This window comes from Mustela erminea, chromosome 7, assembly GCF_009829155.1.
Source record: "Mustela erminea isolate mMusErm1 chromosome 7, mMusErm1.Pri, whole genome shotgun sequence".
NCBI lineage: Eukaryota > Metazoa > Chordata > Mammalia > Carnivora > Mustelidae > Mustela > Mustela erminea.
Window position 1 is genome coordinate 13,694,480 of NC_045620.1, and position 15,894 is coordinate 13,710,373.

The 15,894-nt window shown below is 46.4% G+C and overlaps 1 protein-coding gene across 3 annotated transcripts in view; it reads left to right on the forward strand.

Moving 5' to 3' along the window:
- Positions 1-15,894, forward strand: part of SLC13A3 (solute carrier family 13 member 3) — a 69,082-nt gene that overhangs the window by 32,297 nt on the left and 20,891 nt on the right. For all 3 annotated transcript variants that reach the window (XM_032350457.1, XM_032350459.1, XM_032350458.1), the window contains exons 4-8: positions 2,599-2,665; positions 5,687-5,869; positions 8,060-8,185; positions 12,152-12,247; positions 13,223-13,327. In XM_032350457.1, the coding sequence (XP_032206348.1) occupies positions 2,599-2,665; positions 5,687-5,869; positions 8,060-8,185; positions 12,152-12,247; positions 13,223-13,327 (577 nt within the window). The remainder of the gene's footprint in view (positions 1-2,598; positions 2,666-5,686; positions 5,870-8,059; positions 8,186-12,151; positions 12,248-13,222; positions 13,328-15,894) is intronic.

A 15,894-nucleotide genomic window follows, 5' to 3' on the forward strand; every position in this document is an offset into this window, starting at 1 on the left:
ATTCAATACCTACCATGTGCTGGACGGTGTTCTGAGTGAACAAGACTTCCCCCCAGTGGAGGTTGTTCAAGGCTAGGGAATGATTGATGCAACCCCCATGGAGGTGGGAGTCCATCGGGAAGACAGGTCATAAACAAATTCTCCTCGGGCTTGAAGGAAACTTAAGCTACACATGTAGGGGGAGCTGATCTGCATTTAACCCTCCAACCTCTGCAGGTGGTCAGCGGGCCAGAGAGCGACCATGGCTCCCGCTCCCTCTAGGTACTAACGGAAGGAGCAGCCCAGAGTGGAGAGGGGACAGGACTTCCTCCCCAAGGCACCCGCTGAGACAGGGAAAGAGCTGTGGCTGGTGTCCGGACCCTTCCTCCCAAATACACACCTGGGGTTACACAGGTGGGGTTTCTTATTATTTGCCCAGAGAGAGGACACGTGCCCCTGGTGGCCACGATGACCTCAGTCAGATGTTAGAAAGGACCTCTCACGGGCTTTGGGCTGCGGCTGAGGCATTTGTGGAGGACTGAGGAAGTTCGCTCTAGGTCGAATGATGTCAGAAATCGGGGGCAATTCTATGAGTAAAGAGGTAGCAGCCATTCAACTGGCAAGAGAGGGGGACATTTGGCAATTTGTGGGTGGCGAGTGGCTTTGGGCTAAGACAAGATTATGATGTGTCCTTGCTATGTCTCAACTTTTCAGTCTCTCGCAGAGCAGCTCTGTCTGATGTTGGTGATGTGTAAAATCATATAGGTCCAGCAAGAGAATAACACAGCCTCTCGGGGTCCCACCAGTTCCAGATGTCACGGGGCCACTTTCTTCTTTCTCAAGAGGAGCCCACATTGACTAAATCCTTGCCAGTGTTCAGAGGCCTGTTTAATTCTTTCAGTGGCGATTCTGGCAAACACTGGCCCACCAAATCTAGCCGGGCAAACATTGGCCCACCAAATCTAGCCGGCTGCCTGCTTTTTGTGCAGCCTGTGAGCTAAGCATAGCTTTTATATTTTTAAATGGTTGAATAAATCAAAAGAAGGATATGTTGTGACATGTGAAAATTATATGAATTCAGATCTCAGTGTCCAAGAATAAAGGCTTAGCCACACGTATTCATTTCTCTATTGGCTCTGGCTGTTTTCACGGCAGAGTTGAGTAGGATGGAGACCCTAGGCCCCCAAAACTAAAATATTTACTATCTGATCTCTTACAGAAGAAACTTGCCAGTCCCTGCTTTAAATGGTGTCTTAATGCATTCAGTCTGCTGTAACAAACATAGCATAGATTGGGCATTTGTATTTCATAGTTCTGGAGTGTGGGAAGTCCAAGATCAAGGTGCCAGCAAATTTGCTGTCTGGTGAGGAACTGTTCTCGGCTCATAGATGGCCTTCTTGCTGTGTCCACCCATGGTAGGCAGGGTAAGGAAGCTTTGTGAGGCATTTTTTTTTTTTTTTTGGTAATACACATTTTTAAAAATTAACATATAATGTATTATTAGCCCCAGGGGTACAGATCCGTGAATCTCCAGGTTTACACACGTCATAGCACTCACCATAGCACATACCCTCCCCAGTGTCCATAACCCCACCCCCCTTCTCCCATCCCCCTACCCCCGGCAACCCTCAGTTTGTTTTGTGAGATTAAGAGTCTCTTATGGTTTGTCTCCCTCCCAATCCCATCTTGTTTCATTTATTCTTTTCCTACCCCCCAAACCCCCCACATTGCCTCTCAACTTCCTCATATCAGAGAGATCATATGATAATTGTCTTTCTCTGATTGACTTATTTCGCTCAGCATAATACCCTCTAGTTCCATCCACATTGTTGCAAATGGCAAGATTTCATTTCTTTTGATGGCTGCATAGTATTCCATTGGATATATATACCACATCTTCTTTATCCATTCATCCGTTGATGCACATCTAGGTTCTTTCCATAGTTTGGCTATTGTGGACGTTGCTGCTATTAACATTTGGGTGCACGTGCCCCTTCAGATCACTATGTTTGTATCTTTAGGGTGAATACCCAATAGTGCGATTGCTGGGTCGTAGGGTAGCTCTACTGTCAACTTTCTGAGGAAACTCCATGCTGTTTTCCAGAGTGGCTGCACCAGCTTGCATTCCCACCAACAGTGTAGGAGGGTTCCCCTTTCTCTGCGTCCTCGCCAGCATCTGTCCTTTCCTGACTTGTTAATTTTAGCCATTCTGACTGGCGTGAGGTGGTATCTCATTGTGGTTTTGATTTGTATTTCCCTGATGTATGAGGCATCTTTTTATATAAGGGCACAAATCCCATTCATGAGGGCCCTGCACTTCTGATCTAATCACCTCCCAAATTGCCCCACCTCCTAATACCATCACACTGGGGATTAAGTTTCCACATACAAGTTTTGGTTGGTGGGGGGTGGGGGGTGGGGGAACACCAGCATTCCTTCAGTAGCAAATGGGTTAACCCCTTGATCCTCCTGAAAACCCTAGGAGAATTGTTACTTCCATTTTCTGAATGAAAGAGCTGAGGTGCAGCGAAATGAAGGGATTTATCTAAACCTGAGGTTAGGAACACTTCCCTCCATCCCGTTACGTTACACTAAAGACATTATGCTCTTTCTTCCTAGCTGCTGTGCGCAGGAATGGCCTGCACCCTGTGCCCACGGAGATGCAATTTCTGGCCAGCCCAGAAGAGTGAGTTCCTGGTATCACTGATGGAGGAGTCAGTGCTTGTCCCAAGGAGATGACGAACAAGAATCCAGTGCTGCAAGCAATCCTCCCCCACCCCCAGATTTTTTTCTCCAAATGACCTAATGCCCAGGTGTCTACCACCCATCCCTTTGGCTTGGGCATGGACATACCCAGCCTCCTTAAAAAATGCACATGTGGATGGCAAGGGCAGGAGAGAGCATGAAGTCCCTCTGGTAAGGGACCTGAAAGGAGGGTCCAGAGGAACAGGAATGCTCAAACTACATGACAGTCAGGGGGAGAAGGCACGCAGACAGGCATCCAGAGCCTCTAAAGACAAAAGCATCCTAAGGGGACCATCACAGCCCTTCACACTTGAGTGGCTCAGGAAGAATCTTCACACTGATGCCTCGTTTAGTGGACGGTGTCCTTTGTATTTGGCAGCGTAGTTAAGATCTTGGGGTTTGGGGGAAAAAAAAAAAGATCTTGGGGTTTGGAACCGTGCAGACCTGACTTTGAACCTGGCTCTACCGCTTAGCAGCTGTGCGATTTGGACAAGTCACTTGATGTCTCTGAGCCTCTATTAGTTTCCCCCACTAACTGGACACGATATCGGAATCCACCACAGAGGGTGATTTTGAGGTGTGATTAGATGATGTTGAGCATTATGGGTCATGCCAGGCCCTACCTGCCCAGGTGGGAGTGCTTGTTACTCACGGCACTGTTACTTTGGGTGATGAAACAGCAAGTAAAGTCACCTGCTCAAGGTGGGCATCAGTTCTGTTTTATTCATTCAGCAAATGCTTACACATAGCTTGCGATGAGCCAGGCACTGCCACGGGTGCAGCAACCCACAAAAATCCAGCCCTTGTGGAGTTTACGTCTCAGTGACAAGAAACAAAACACAGAGTAAAATTCACCGCATGTCCGATGGATGGTGAGAGCTATGCAGGAGAACAGAGCAGGAAAGAAGGCTGAGGAAGGGGCCTGTGGGGTGTGAGAGGGCAGTTTTAAAATGAGTGGTCAGGAAAGGCCTTTCTAAGAAGGTCCCCCTTAAGCAAACACCTGTAGGAGGTGAAGGGTCCGGGGGGATCTTTGGGAAGGGTGTTTTCTGCACAGGATCCAGCAGGTGCAAAGGTCCTGAGAGTCCAGAGCAGCCAGGAAGCCGGTATGGCTGGAGTTGGGTGAATGGATGGGAGGAATCGGGGTCAGAGAAATTGCTTGTGTGGTACGAGGTGGTGGTGGAGGGACAGAGCACAAGGGACCTCAGAGGCCAATGAGGTAGCCTTGACTTTGAATGACATGGGATCCTGTGAAGGCTTTTAGCAGAGGAGGGACATGATCTTATGTCTGATTGTCTTATTCCACAGTCTTTGCTCCTTCCTGGCACTCTATCTGGGTGCTTTTAGTCTGGTTTTGAGATATGGTGTCTGGGATTGGCTTAGCCACTCACTACTGCACAACACAGGACTCTATTTGTGCCATCTGGCCACACAGAGCTTGTGCTGAATCTAGCGGAAAAGACCCAGTCCTCGTTCTCTAGGAATCCATGTCCACTGAATGCAAACCCCAGCCATCGGGTGGAGATTCTATGTCCATTGGAATGAAAGTCTCCTCTCTGGGCCTCAACTAAACAAAGAGGGGCTTGCACTAGATGAGCCCTCAGGCCCCTTCTGCTCTCTCATCCTCATTGTGATGCTCAGTCTGGTTGGGGCCTCGGGTCTGGGGGAGCCCACATTTCCTGCCAGAGAAGTCAGGCAGTGACTTTCAGTCCTTGTCTTCCTTTTAGACCCCAAATCATATCCCAGTTGCCTTCCAGATAAGGGGCTGCTCATGGAGCAATTAAGGCCAGAAGATATTTGAAGTATCTTTGATTCCCTAAAAAAATAAAAAAAATAAAATAAAATAAAATAAAAAATTAATTAATTTGTTATACAGGGCCAATTCTTTATTTCATTCACTTACAAAAATTTTTATAATTGCACAATTTAAAAGAATACTCTTAAACAAAAAGAAAAATGTACCCAGCATCTCACTCCCAAAACAGTTAAGTCAATGCTATTCTAGACAGTTTCTGGATACCTCTCTTGTACATAAATTCATTTGTAAAATAAAAACTTTGATAATGCTGTATATGCTCTTCTGTAACCTGCTGTCTCTCTTAATGGAATGTAGGGAACATTTTTTCACCTCAGTAACTTTACAGCAATGTCATTAGCTTTTAATTATAGACTTAATTCTTAATTTCATTCTTCCCTCACACTCTTTAAACTGTCCCAGAAAGACCCAGAAAATACAAAGAAAAAAAAATCCATATTTCCACCCCCAAGAAAGGCACCAAAACAACTTTGTGTGTACCATTCTGTTTTTCTTCATACTCATCTGTTCATAAAATATGTGAAAATTTTTTAAATAAAAATTTAGGTAGCACAGTTACTGACTCTTTTTCCCTTTACCTAATGGGCCTCTCTCATCTTAATGAACATCTGTCCAGATCATCATTTTGTTTTGTTTTGTTTTTTTAAGATTTTATTTATTTATTTGATAGAGATCACAAGCAGACAGAGAGGCAGGGAGAGAGAGAGAGGAGGAAGCAGGCTCCCTGCGGAGCAGAGAGCCCAATGCGGGGCTCGATTCCAAGACCCTGGGATCATGACCTGAGCCGAAGGCAGAGGCTTTAACCCACTGAGCCACCCAGGTGCCCCTAGATCATCGTTTTTTAATAGCCATGTTGGTGTTCCCTCTAAAAAGAGGATCATTTTTATCCAGCCAAACCCTTTTTGATGGGATTCAGGTTGTTTTCGATATAAACCATAGTCATTTGGATGCAAACTCACACACACGCCCGAGGCACCTGCCCAGAGTCCCTGAACTGAAAGTTTGCACATCTTTAGAGGCTTTCGATGCTGGCGCTGAGCTGCCTTCCAGGAAGACCCCTTAGTTCTCCCAACCCACCTGGTGTGTTTCCCCACGAGGCCAGGAATTCTGAATGTGTTCTGAACGGCTTCTCTCTGGGTTTATTTAAAGCAAAGACTGCCCTGAGGCCGAGGCTCCATTGGACCTTCTAGCAGACTGCGAGAAGGAGGAGGAATATCGCAGAAACATCTGGAAGGGCTTCCTCATCTCCATCCCCTACTCGGCCAGCATTGGGGGCACTGCCACCCTCACGGGCACGGCCCCCAACCTCATCCTGCTAGGCCAGCTCAAAAGGTAAAAGCAGGTGTGCTCCGCCCAGCCCTGGGGTTCCTCCTCCTCCCACCCCTCCCCCTCTCCCTTGCACGCTGGGGAAACCTGTACTGGATACCTTCTCTTGGCCAGACTCTGGGGCCCCAGCAGGGTACAAACCCAGCAAAGTCCCTGCCCCGGCGAAGTTCCATTTTGGTGGGGGAGACAAGCCATAAAGGAAAAGGGATATATGTTGGTGTGATAAGTTACCAAATGAAACAAAACAGCGTAATGTGGAAAGGACAGGAGTGGGTGCTATTTTATATAGGCTGGTCAAGGATGTGGGACCTCTCTAATAGGGTGGCATCTGAGACCTAGAAGCTGTGCGAGCACAGGAGGGAAGAGCATTCCGGACAGGGGATAGCCTGTTCAACGGCCAGCAGCACAGAGACCAGAGAGGCTGGGGTGCCGAAGGCAAAGGGAAGTGTGGGAGGAGATAAGGTAAGGTGTCGGGACCCCAGCTTTCCCTGCCAGTGCCGAGAGATGGGGAGGCAGTAGAGAGCTGGGAGCAGAGGATGCCATGATGTGACATCTGCTCTAAAAACGAACCCCAGATAGCGGCTTTGGTCTGTGGCTATGAGGTCCCGGGAGAAGCTTTGCAACCAGGTGCCTAGGCCAGCTGTGGGGTGGGCTCTGCCAGGAGCTCCAGTCTCCCCAGTGTTGACGCTGTTCAAACAGTGTCTGAGAGTCTGTCCATCGGGGCGGGAGAATAAAAGGGAAAGATTCTCGGACAGCATGACTTGTCCATTCCATTATCCCAAACCTCGTAGTTTGGAGATATAAACAATTCCAGTATTTCAAGATTCTGTTCCTAAGGTGTTCAGTTGCCAGGATTCTGAGAGGTGGGGATTCTAAGATTCCTTTGCAGTGAAAACGCACCATACGTGCACTTAGTCCACATGAACGTGGATGTAAGCACTGGGCAAACGAATGCAGCAGAAGTATTTACTATGCAACATGGCTCCAGGTACTGGCCAACTTCTTTACCTGTTAGTCAACTGAAGAATGGAGGACTTCCTAGGATGATGGAGAAAATCTGGTCATCCCCAGGGCTGGTTCACTATCACTTTTAATCAAAGTGATTTTCATGAGAAATTCTAAGTACACCTGAGTCTTATCTGCTGAGCCGATTTTGAAACCTTAACCTCCCACTGTATTCTCAGGTTCTAAAGTCTTTTGATTTTCCAAGTTAATGCAAAAAGCCAGTGATCCTCAGTCATGGGAGCATGTTAGAGTCAGCCGGGAGGGTGAGAAAAATCTGCCTGGGTTTCTGGGGCAGAGATCCTGATTCAGGAGACGCGGATGGGGGCCAGGCATCAGTATTTCCCCAACTGACTTAAGCCCACTGCACACCTTTGTTGTTCTTTCATCTTTGTTGTGTTTTTTGCTGAAGGACTGAAAAACCAGAACCCAAGATGGTCCTGCTTGAGACGTGGGGACAACCTGGGTTTGGCCCCTTAGTGTCCTCCGTTAGAAGGCAGTGCCAGCAAAGGGCCAGTCGGCCAGGAGGGTGAAGCTGGAGCAGGGCTGAACAGGAAAGATGTGGGCTCTGGGGCTTTCCGGGCAGATGCCAAGTTGGGGGATAGGGAGGAATGGGGCAGAGAGAGGGGTGGGCGCTGTTAGAGGGTTTTCAGGCTGTCTGCCCACCCTGATGCGAGCAGGACTTTGTTCCAACTCGAAAAGAAATTAAGGAAAAAATGCTCGAGGTATAAGTAAAAATATCAAATGCAAAGGATTTTGAATCAATTACATGCAAATCATATGCAAATCACACGCAATATGTAATTCCCCAAGCTTGGACCTTCTGGTCTAGAAAGAGGGGGATTTAAAATGAATGCCAAGTAATATGGGGTTCTGATTCTCTAGCCAGGAGTGTGGGAAGGTGGGGGAACGGCTGTCCTGAGTGCCCCCCTTGGCCTTCACTCCCCCAAATACATTTTATTACTTTACTCTGGTTATGTAGGGACATTGCAGAACATTCAGAAAAATGTAGGCAAAAAACTTGAAATGCCTTCAATCCTGCTAATATTAAGTACACACTAGTTTCTGTATATAAACCTCACCTCCGTGTTCTAGCTAAGAAATAGCTCCCCGTCTGTATACAGTATACATGGGCGTGGCTGACCTTGGCTGACCTTGACTGGCTCTCATCTCCGCCCCCCACCTCTTCTCCAGTTTCTTCCCACAGTGCGATGTGGTGAATTTCGGCTCCTGGTTCATTTTCGCCTTCCCTCTCATGGTGCTGTTCCTGTTGGTGGGCTGGCTGTGGATCTCCTTCCTGTACGGGGGAATGACCCTGAGGTACCCCTCACGCTTACTTTGAGCTTTGAGCCTGACTAGAATTTTCTTCTCAAATGGAGTTTCCTCCTACAGAACCCAAGGATTGCCCTGATAATTTCATGTTACCTTCTCATGCGGTGACTAGAGTCGAGTTACCTCCCAGGGATGTGAGGGTTATGGGTGGTGGGACCTCCCTGCGACGCCCAGGCCCTCCGTTAATATCACCCATCACCGGTAATTACTGACAGCCCTGTCCTTTGAGTAAGATAAACATTCCTACCAGAGGAGAGGGAAACACTGTCTCCCATTGGATGGGGTGCTGCTACAGGAGATAACTGGGGGTGGCAGTGAGGACAAGCTATTAAATAACATCGATGCAGAGAGGGAGAAAAAGAATCCTTTATCAGCTCTCATAGAATGCAGCAAGTCTCAGTTGGGTGTAGAAGAGCTGTACTAGCCCTCCAACTTTCCCAAATCAGCTTTTTAAACACAGAGCAAGCGTCAATTCCAGAGATGTGAGCCCATAACGGTGTCTAATCAGAGTGTGATAATTACTTTGCTTCTCTGTTTTTATTTTTACGATTTGTTTTTTTTTATGGCAAGTGGTTCTTGTTTTCCATTTATGGGGCGATATAAAGTTTTCTGTTTACATACATTTCTTAAATTGAAATGATGCATCTATTTGGAGGAAAGTATGAAGCAAATATGAGCCAGGTATGTGGATATGGGGGTGTTTGTGAAGGTAGGTTACAAACACCTGGACTTGGGGACATCCTAATATAAGAGTGACAGCCCAGGGCTGTCATCCCCTCACCTCTCTCTGGGCCTTAATTTGCTCATCTGTAAAATGAAACCAGTCAGAGTTACTCTGGACCAAAGAGATGTGAAAATGTTTAAGACTAGAAAGGCCCTGATCATCGTGTTCCTTGACTCACATGCCTTCCAGAACCCCTCAGAGCAGAAACTCAGGGTTCAAAGCCCACATTCGCCCAGAGAAACAAGTCCTGACCTTGGACTCAAACGGACCAGAATTCAAATCACGCTTCCACGTGATCTTGAGCAATTTGGTAACCTCCCTGAGGCTTCATGTCCTCCCTTGCAGGTTGGGGCTAAAAAGTAGCTACAGCTAAAGTAAATGCTGAACAAGACACGGTGTGTCAACTGCCCAGGACTGAGCCAGAAATGGAGCCTGTCTTTCCAGTCTACCTGTTTCAATCTAATAAGCTTCCGCAGAACTCAGCCACGAGAGGATGGAGGAAATGCAGGTGGAGGGAAGTTCAGTGACAGACGGGTTTCTGGGTAACAGAGACGTTTCAGGCCAATGCTACGGCACCGTCTTCACTCAGCAAATATCCGATGAGCACCCACCGTGTGCCTGCCACGGTTACGGGGGTTGAGCACGTACCAGTGGGCAAGGCAGAGACCGTCCCTGCCCTTGGGGAGCTCACACTCAAGGTGGGGAAGACAGACAGGGAGCAGCCAAGTGCAGCAGGAAAGCCTTCACAGCACAGTCACAAGTGCTGTGAAGGAAAAGACAGTGAGATTTGATACTGTGCCCTGGAGGGCTCCCACCTAAAAGGGAGGTCACGAGAGCTTCCTTGGGGAAGGGACTTTTGAACTGGGATCTGAAGAGTGAATAGACTTAAGTCAGTAAAGAGAGCAGAGGAAATGGGTATGATGAAGAGCATTCTAAGCAGATAGAACAGTAAGTGCAAAGGTCCTGAGGCTGGAGGTAGCAAGGGTTGTTCTGCAACTGAAAGGTTCAAGTGACTGAGTTCAGGGGATAAGGGAGATTTGTGGGAGATGAGGCCAGGGAATGAGGCAGGAGTTTTCACCTGGGAATGATTTTGTCCCAGAGGGTGTTCAGCAGTATCTGTAGACATTGTGGTTGTCACAACTGAGGAATTACTACTGGCATCTAAAGAGTGAATGTCAGGGATGCTTCTAAACATTCTGCGATACACATTCAGCCTCCTGCAGCAAGGAATGATCCCAGCTCACAGCAGAGAAAGATCTGCCCCAATAGGTTAATAGTTACAAGGTTGAAAAACCCTGGGCTAGATCATTGAGGGTCTTAGTGGAATTTCATCTTTATACACAAGTCATTGTGAGGATTTTTAAAAATATATATTCTTTTGTTGTTGTCTTTATTTTAATTTGGATAAGCAACACATACACTTGGTTTAAAAATCAAAACGATGCAGAGAGGTACACAGCGAGAATTCTTCTTCCCAACCGTGCTTTCATTTACCCATTCACCCACTACTTCCCCCAAAACAGGTTTCCTAGGTAATCTTCTGGAGTTCCCTTAAATAAATACAGGCAGGTAGAGTATATTTTCTGGTGACTGGCCTCCCAGACAGATATGATTTCATATATTCACACATATTTTTGTAAAGTAAATTTCCATTGGGGTCAGAGAATAAACCCCTTTTCCTTTTTTTTTTTTTTTTAAAGATTTTATTTATTTATTTGACAGAGATCACAAGCAGGCAGAGAGGCAGGCAGAGAGAGAGAGAGGGAAGCAGGCTCCCCACTGAGCAGAGAGCCCGATGCGGGGCTTGATCCCAGGACCCTGGGGTCATGACCTGAGCTGAAGGCAGTGGCCTTAACACACTGAGCCACCCAGGTGCCCCATCCCTTTTCCTTTTAATAGGTATTTGATAATCCTCCCTAGGACTTGTACGAATTTGTTCTCCCATTTATAATGGATCTGAGTGTCTGCTTCCCTGCAGCAGTGGATTTTTGCCAATCTACGAAAAGAAAAATGATTTGTATTCATTTTACTAAAAGTCACTTGGAGCAACTTTTCATACTGAGGGGCAAAATGAAATCTTCCCTATCTTCATAAAAGCCACGGGTGTTTTCTTTCTTATGGCTTGTTAAACTGTGTTTATATCCTTTGTACATTTTTCAAATGGAGTATTGATCTTGGTCTTATTGATTTCTAGTACTCTTTATATATATAAGATTAGTGCTTATTCTCAATCCTTCTCATGGGGCTTCTGAATTTTCAAGTAGAGTTAAAAAGATTTTCCCATTACAGGAGTTGTAAAAAAAAAAAAACAAATCGCATATTTTTATCGAGGGTTTTTTTGCTTTGTTTTGTTTTCCCACTGAGATCTTTTACCTGTTTGGAGTTTATCCTTAGGATATGATGTGAGGTTTGGATCCAGCTTCATTTTTTTGGTTCCCGATGGCTACGTAGCTATCCAGTGCTATTTATGGACACACAAAAGTTTTAAAATGTGACAAAGTTTGATTTATCTATCTTTGGTTGCTTGAGATTTTGATTCTAAGAAATAGTTGTCTAATCCAAGGTCAGAAAAATTCACCCCTGTGTTTTCTTCTGAGAATTTTATACATCAAGCCTTTACATTTAGGTCTGATCCATTTTGAGTTAAAAAAAAAAAAATTATATAGTTTGAGGTAGGGGTTCCCATTCATTCATTTGCATGTAGCTATCCAGTTGTCCTAGCATCCTAGGTTAAAAGACTGTTCTTTCCTGCTTTGAATGATCTTGGTACCCTTGCCAAACCCCAACTGAACAGGGAAGTCTGGATTTATTTCTGGATTCCCAACTCCATCCCATTGATCTATATGCTCGACATGACCGACTGAATAGCTCATCTTTTCCACACTAGTCTGAGACACCGACTTGATCATAGACTAAGTCTCCAGTCTATTTCTGGACCTCCTATTTTGTTCTATTAGTTTATTCAGGTACCTGTTTGACCCTCTAAAGAATTATAAGCCTGGGAGTCTTAGGATCAGACTCACATTTTTAAAAGACCACCAAGGCTATTGGTGGGAAGAACAGATTTTCGAAAGGGAAGACAGAGTGAGGGAGACACTCAGCAGCAGACTGTAGAAGTCTCCAGAACAGAGATAATGAGGTTTGGCCAGTGGGTGGGGGTCTGGGGAAGGAGTTCAGGAGTTAGTCATATTTGCAGCCACCCCTCCTCACCTCCCTACTGTCTGTTTCAGGGGCTGGAGGAAGAAGAAATCTGAGATCAAAAGTGACGCAGAAGACAGGGCTCGCGCCGTGATTCGGGAGGAATTCCAGAACCTGGGGCCCATCAAGTGCGTGGTACGGGGGTCCCTGGGGTGGGGAGAGAGCCCAGCATAGATTTTCAGGAGACCTATCTCCTGGTCTGACCCCTGGACCCCTGGAGGCTGATGTCAAGGGGAATTTCAGGATGATGGCCTAGAAGCCTGGAGATGGAGGGTAGGGGGTAACTTACACAGTCAGCCTCTTGGCCTGGTGCTGGGGGAAACACCCTGAGGACCAGGAAGCCCCTCAGGGTAGAGTTGGTGGGGGAGGAACCTCCTGTCCTTCCAGCTAATGCACTCTTTCCCCCTTGGCACATGGGATACCCAGCACTACCTCGGGCAGCTCGCAGGACTTTTTCAGTGTACTGTTCCCATTTGGTGAAAATACTAGGAGTCAGGAGGTCTGCACCCAAGAGCTGGCCCTGCCACTAACTCCTCTATCTATGTAGACCTGGGCAAAGCACTAACCCTCTCTGGGCTCTGCTCCCCAGTCTGTGGAATGGGCACGTTGGGTAGATATTTACTCCAACATTTGGAGATTCTGTCTGTCTGCCCCCTCTCCCTGTCTGTCTGCCCCCTCTGTGCACCATCTTCCTCTGCATGTACAACTCTTCCCCTCTCTCTCGCCTACCTCTGTTTCTGCCTGGCTGCTTCCTTTTTTACCTGCTTTTCTGACTGCGTCTCTGCTTTGCTTTTTCTTTCTCTCTGGTGATTCTCCTTAAGACCTTGGGAAATTCCAGGTGGGCGTGATATAAATAACCTGGGGGGAAGGTGGTTACTGATGCTCCAGAAGGAGCCTGGGGGAGTGTGGCAACCCCTGAACAGGAGTCCCTTACACCCCAGGATCCCCTTCCCTTCACTCTGGGGAGTGGATTACTTCTCGAAGCTTCTCAGAGGCAGGCTCCGGGCAGGGTCACTGCCAGCAGGCAACTGCCCCAGGCCTTCTCTTGCTGTGGTCCGCCCAGAACCCACCATCAGCACAGCGCCTGCCTGTCTGTGCCACAGGTTTGCTGAACAGGCCGTGTTCACCCTTTTCTGCATGTTCGCCATCCTCCTCTTCTCCCGGGATCCGAAGTTCATCCCTGGCTGGGCCAGCTTCTTCACCCCTGGGTGAGACTCGAGGGACCGGTGGTGGGGGGGCGGTGTGTGTGGAGCCCAATAGGGAAGATTTTGGGATGGGCCGTCTGGAGCTGGAGAGGCCTTGCAGCTGGAGGGGCTGGGTTGGGTATACACCCTTGGTCCCTATAAAGAGCTCCTTCCTTTAATCTCAAAATGTTTAGGTTCAGATGATAAAACATTTTGGGTTCTCATGTGTTAGGAGCTTTGTGTTTGGGATCAGGCAAAACTAGGCTCATGCCAGCTCTTGCACTTGTAAATGGTGCACCCCTGAGCACATCATTCGTTCATTCATCCATCTATCCATTCATTTATTCATTCATTCACTATTAGTTTTATCGTTCAATCGGTCAACATTTACTGAGCTCCTCTTATGTGCTCCACATTGTACTTGATGCTGGGGACACAGACAGAAGCCATTGGTTCAACAACAAAACCCTGCAGATTGGTAATGAGTGCAAAGAAAGAGCGAGCAAGAGGGATATAATAGGGAAGAACGGGCAGGGGCATACACTTCCGGTGATTCTGGGAGGAAGTAAAGCTGAGAACAGTAGAGATCTGCTCCAAGGTCTCCCGAGAGCAGGAGGCAGGAACTCAATTTAGCACCTTTGGAGAATTGAAAAGAAGCCCAGTGTGACCGAGGCTCTGCAGGGAGGGAGGAGAGTCAGCAAGACATGGCCGAAAGGGCAGGAGAGACCCAGATCCTGGAGAGTCTTGTTGGACACGTAAAACATTTGCTCTTTTCTGTGTGGGAGGTTCGGTGCCTCTGTTTTCTCATCTGTTAAATGGTATTGTCTTTGGATTGGTCCAAGGATCAGTGGGTTAGTTCATGTCAAGTGATTAGAAGAGCACATGGGAAGAACTCAATAAAATATTAGCTCTACTTATTAAGGGATGGATTGGGGGAAATAGGTAAGAGCTCTAACACCATCTAGATGGCCCCTGTCATCTAGGACAGGGCTGGTAACCTAAGACTCCTGGGCCAAATCTGGCCCAGCACTTGTTTTTGAACGGCTTTGACCTTTTTAAATGGCTAAAAATCAAAAGACAATATTTGTGACACATGAAAATTATATGAAATTCACAAGTCCGTTTCTGCAAATAAAGTTTCATGGGAACTCAGCCACACCTGTTCATTTACGAATTATCCACAGCTGCTTTCCTATTGCAACATCAAAGTTGAGTCAGGACAGTCAGGGCCTGTAAAGTCAAGAGCGTTCTCTGAGCTCTGGTCTAGGGGAAAGGCCTTGCTGGCATGCGTCAGACTGGTAGCACTGGACAGGCAGCCGTCAAGGCCTGTTTGAAAGTTAGAAATGATAGCACCTGCTACCCGGCAGATTTGGGGTCACGAGGGACGGAGCACCTGCGTGGATGGTGGTTGGTTGGAGAAGAACATTCTTTAGGACGCTGGGCTGTGGGTGGTTATCAACAATTCGATTCTGGGCTTGCATTAGACTTGTCAAGTCAAATAGGTCTTTCAAATATGGCAAGGGAGAGTGTAGAAGACTCCCCATCCATCTGGGAGCTGGGTAGAGGGGAGAGATGGAAGAAGCAGGCTGTGAGGCAGGCAGAAAACAGGGAGCAACAAGCGAGCAAAGACCCAGATCGGGGAATTTTTTAAGAAAGAGCGAGTGGGTGACCGTGTCAGATTCTGGTATGCTAGAACATGATTAGATAGGAAATACGTCCTCTGGCTTCAGTGAGATCTGGTGGTTTCCAACAGCTCCATCCGGTAGAAATATAATGGGAGACACATACAGCTCTGTACTCTCAGAGTGTAGTGACTCTTGGGGCCTCAGGCTCCCCCCAGTAAAAGGGATGATGTAAGGTTCTGATCTCATGCAGCTTATTATGAGAAAGAAGCCACGTCATTTCATAGAGCCAAGAGGAGTGGCTCTTACTACCATTGTCTTTTTTTTCCAAAATGAAGATGCCTTTTTTTTTTTTTTCAAGTAAAAAGTGAGTGTTGTAAATATTCCAACAAGACAAAGTGAAAATCACCTAGAAATTTGGTCTCCAATTCTGATGACACATCTTTCCTGACTTAAAAATGCCTGTCCAGGAACTGTCCTACATCTCAATCCCACGGGTGGTTACCAGGCCTGTCTACATTAGCCAAAATGTAACCCATATCCTTTAAATGGGTGCATTTTATTGCATGTTAATTATATTTCGATAAAGCTAACTGTAAAAATACATGTAAACTAGCTAAAAAGAAACCTATCTAAACAGAAGATTTTTTTAACAGAAATGTGATGACAGTAGACACTATTGATAATCTGCCTTTTTCTTTTTTGTTTAATTAGAAAAGTTATGCATACTCATAAAAAATTCAAATAATGCTGAATTGAAATAGTAAAAGTCACAATTAAAAGTTTGTTGTCTAACAGATCTGATAGATACATACACACACACACACATATATACATGTTATAAAAATTAGACAGTATAATAATAATCACGGACAACTTACTATTCCTGACCTACTTCATTCTTTTTAAATGCTCCATAGTATTCTACAGAATGATAGCATCTTAATCTATTTAATCAATTCCTTTTGG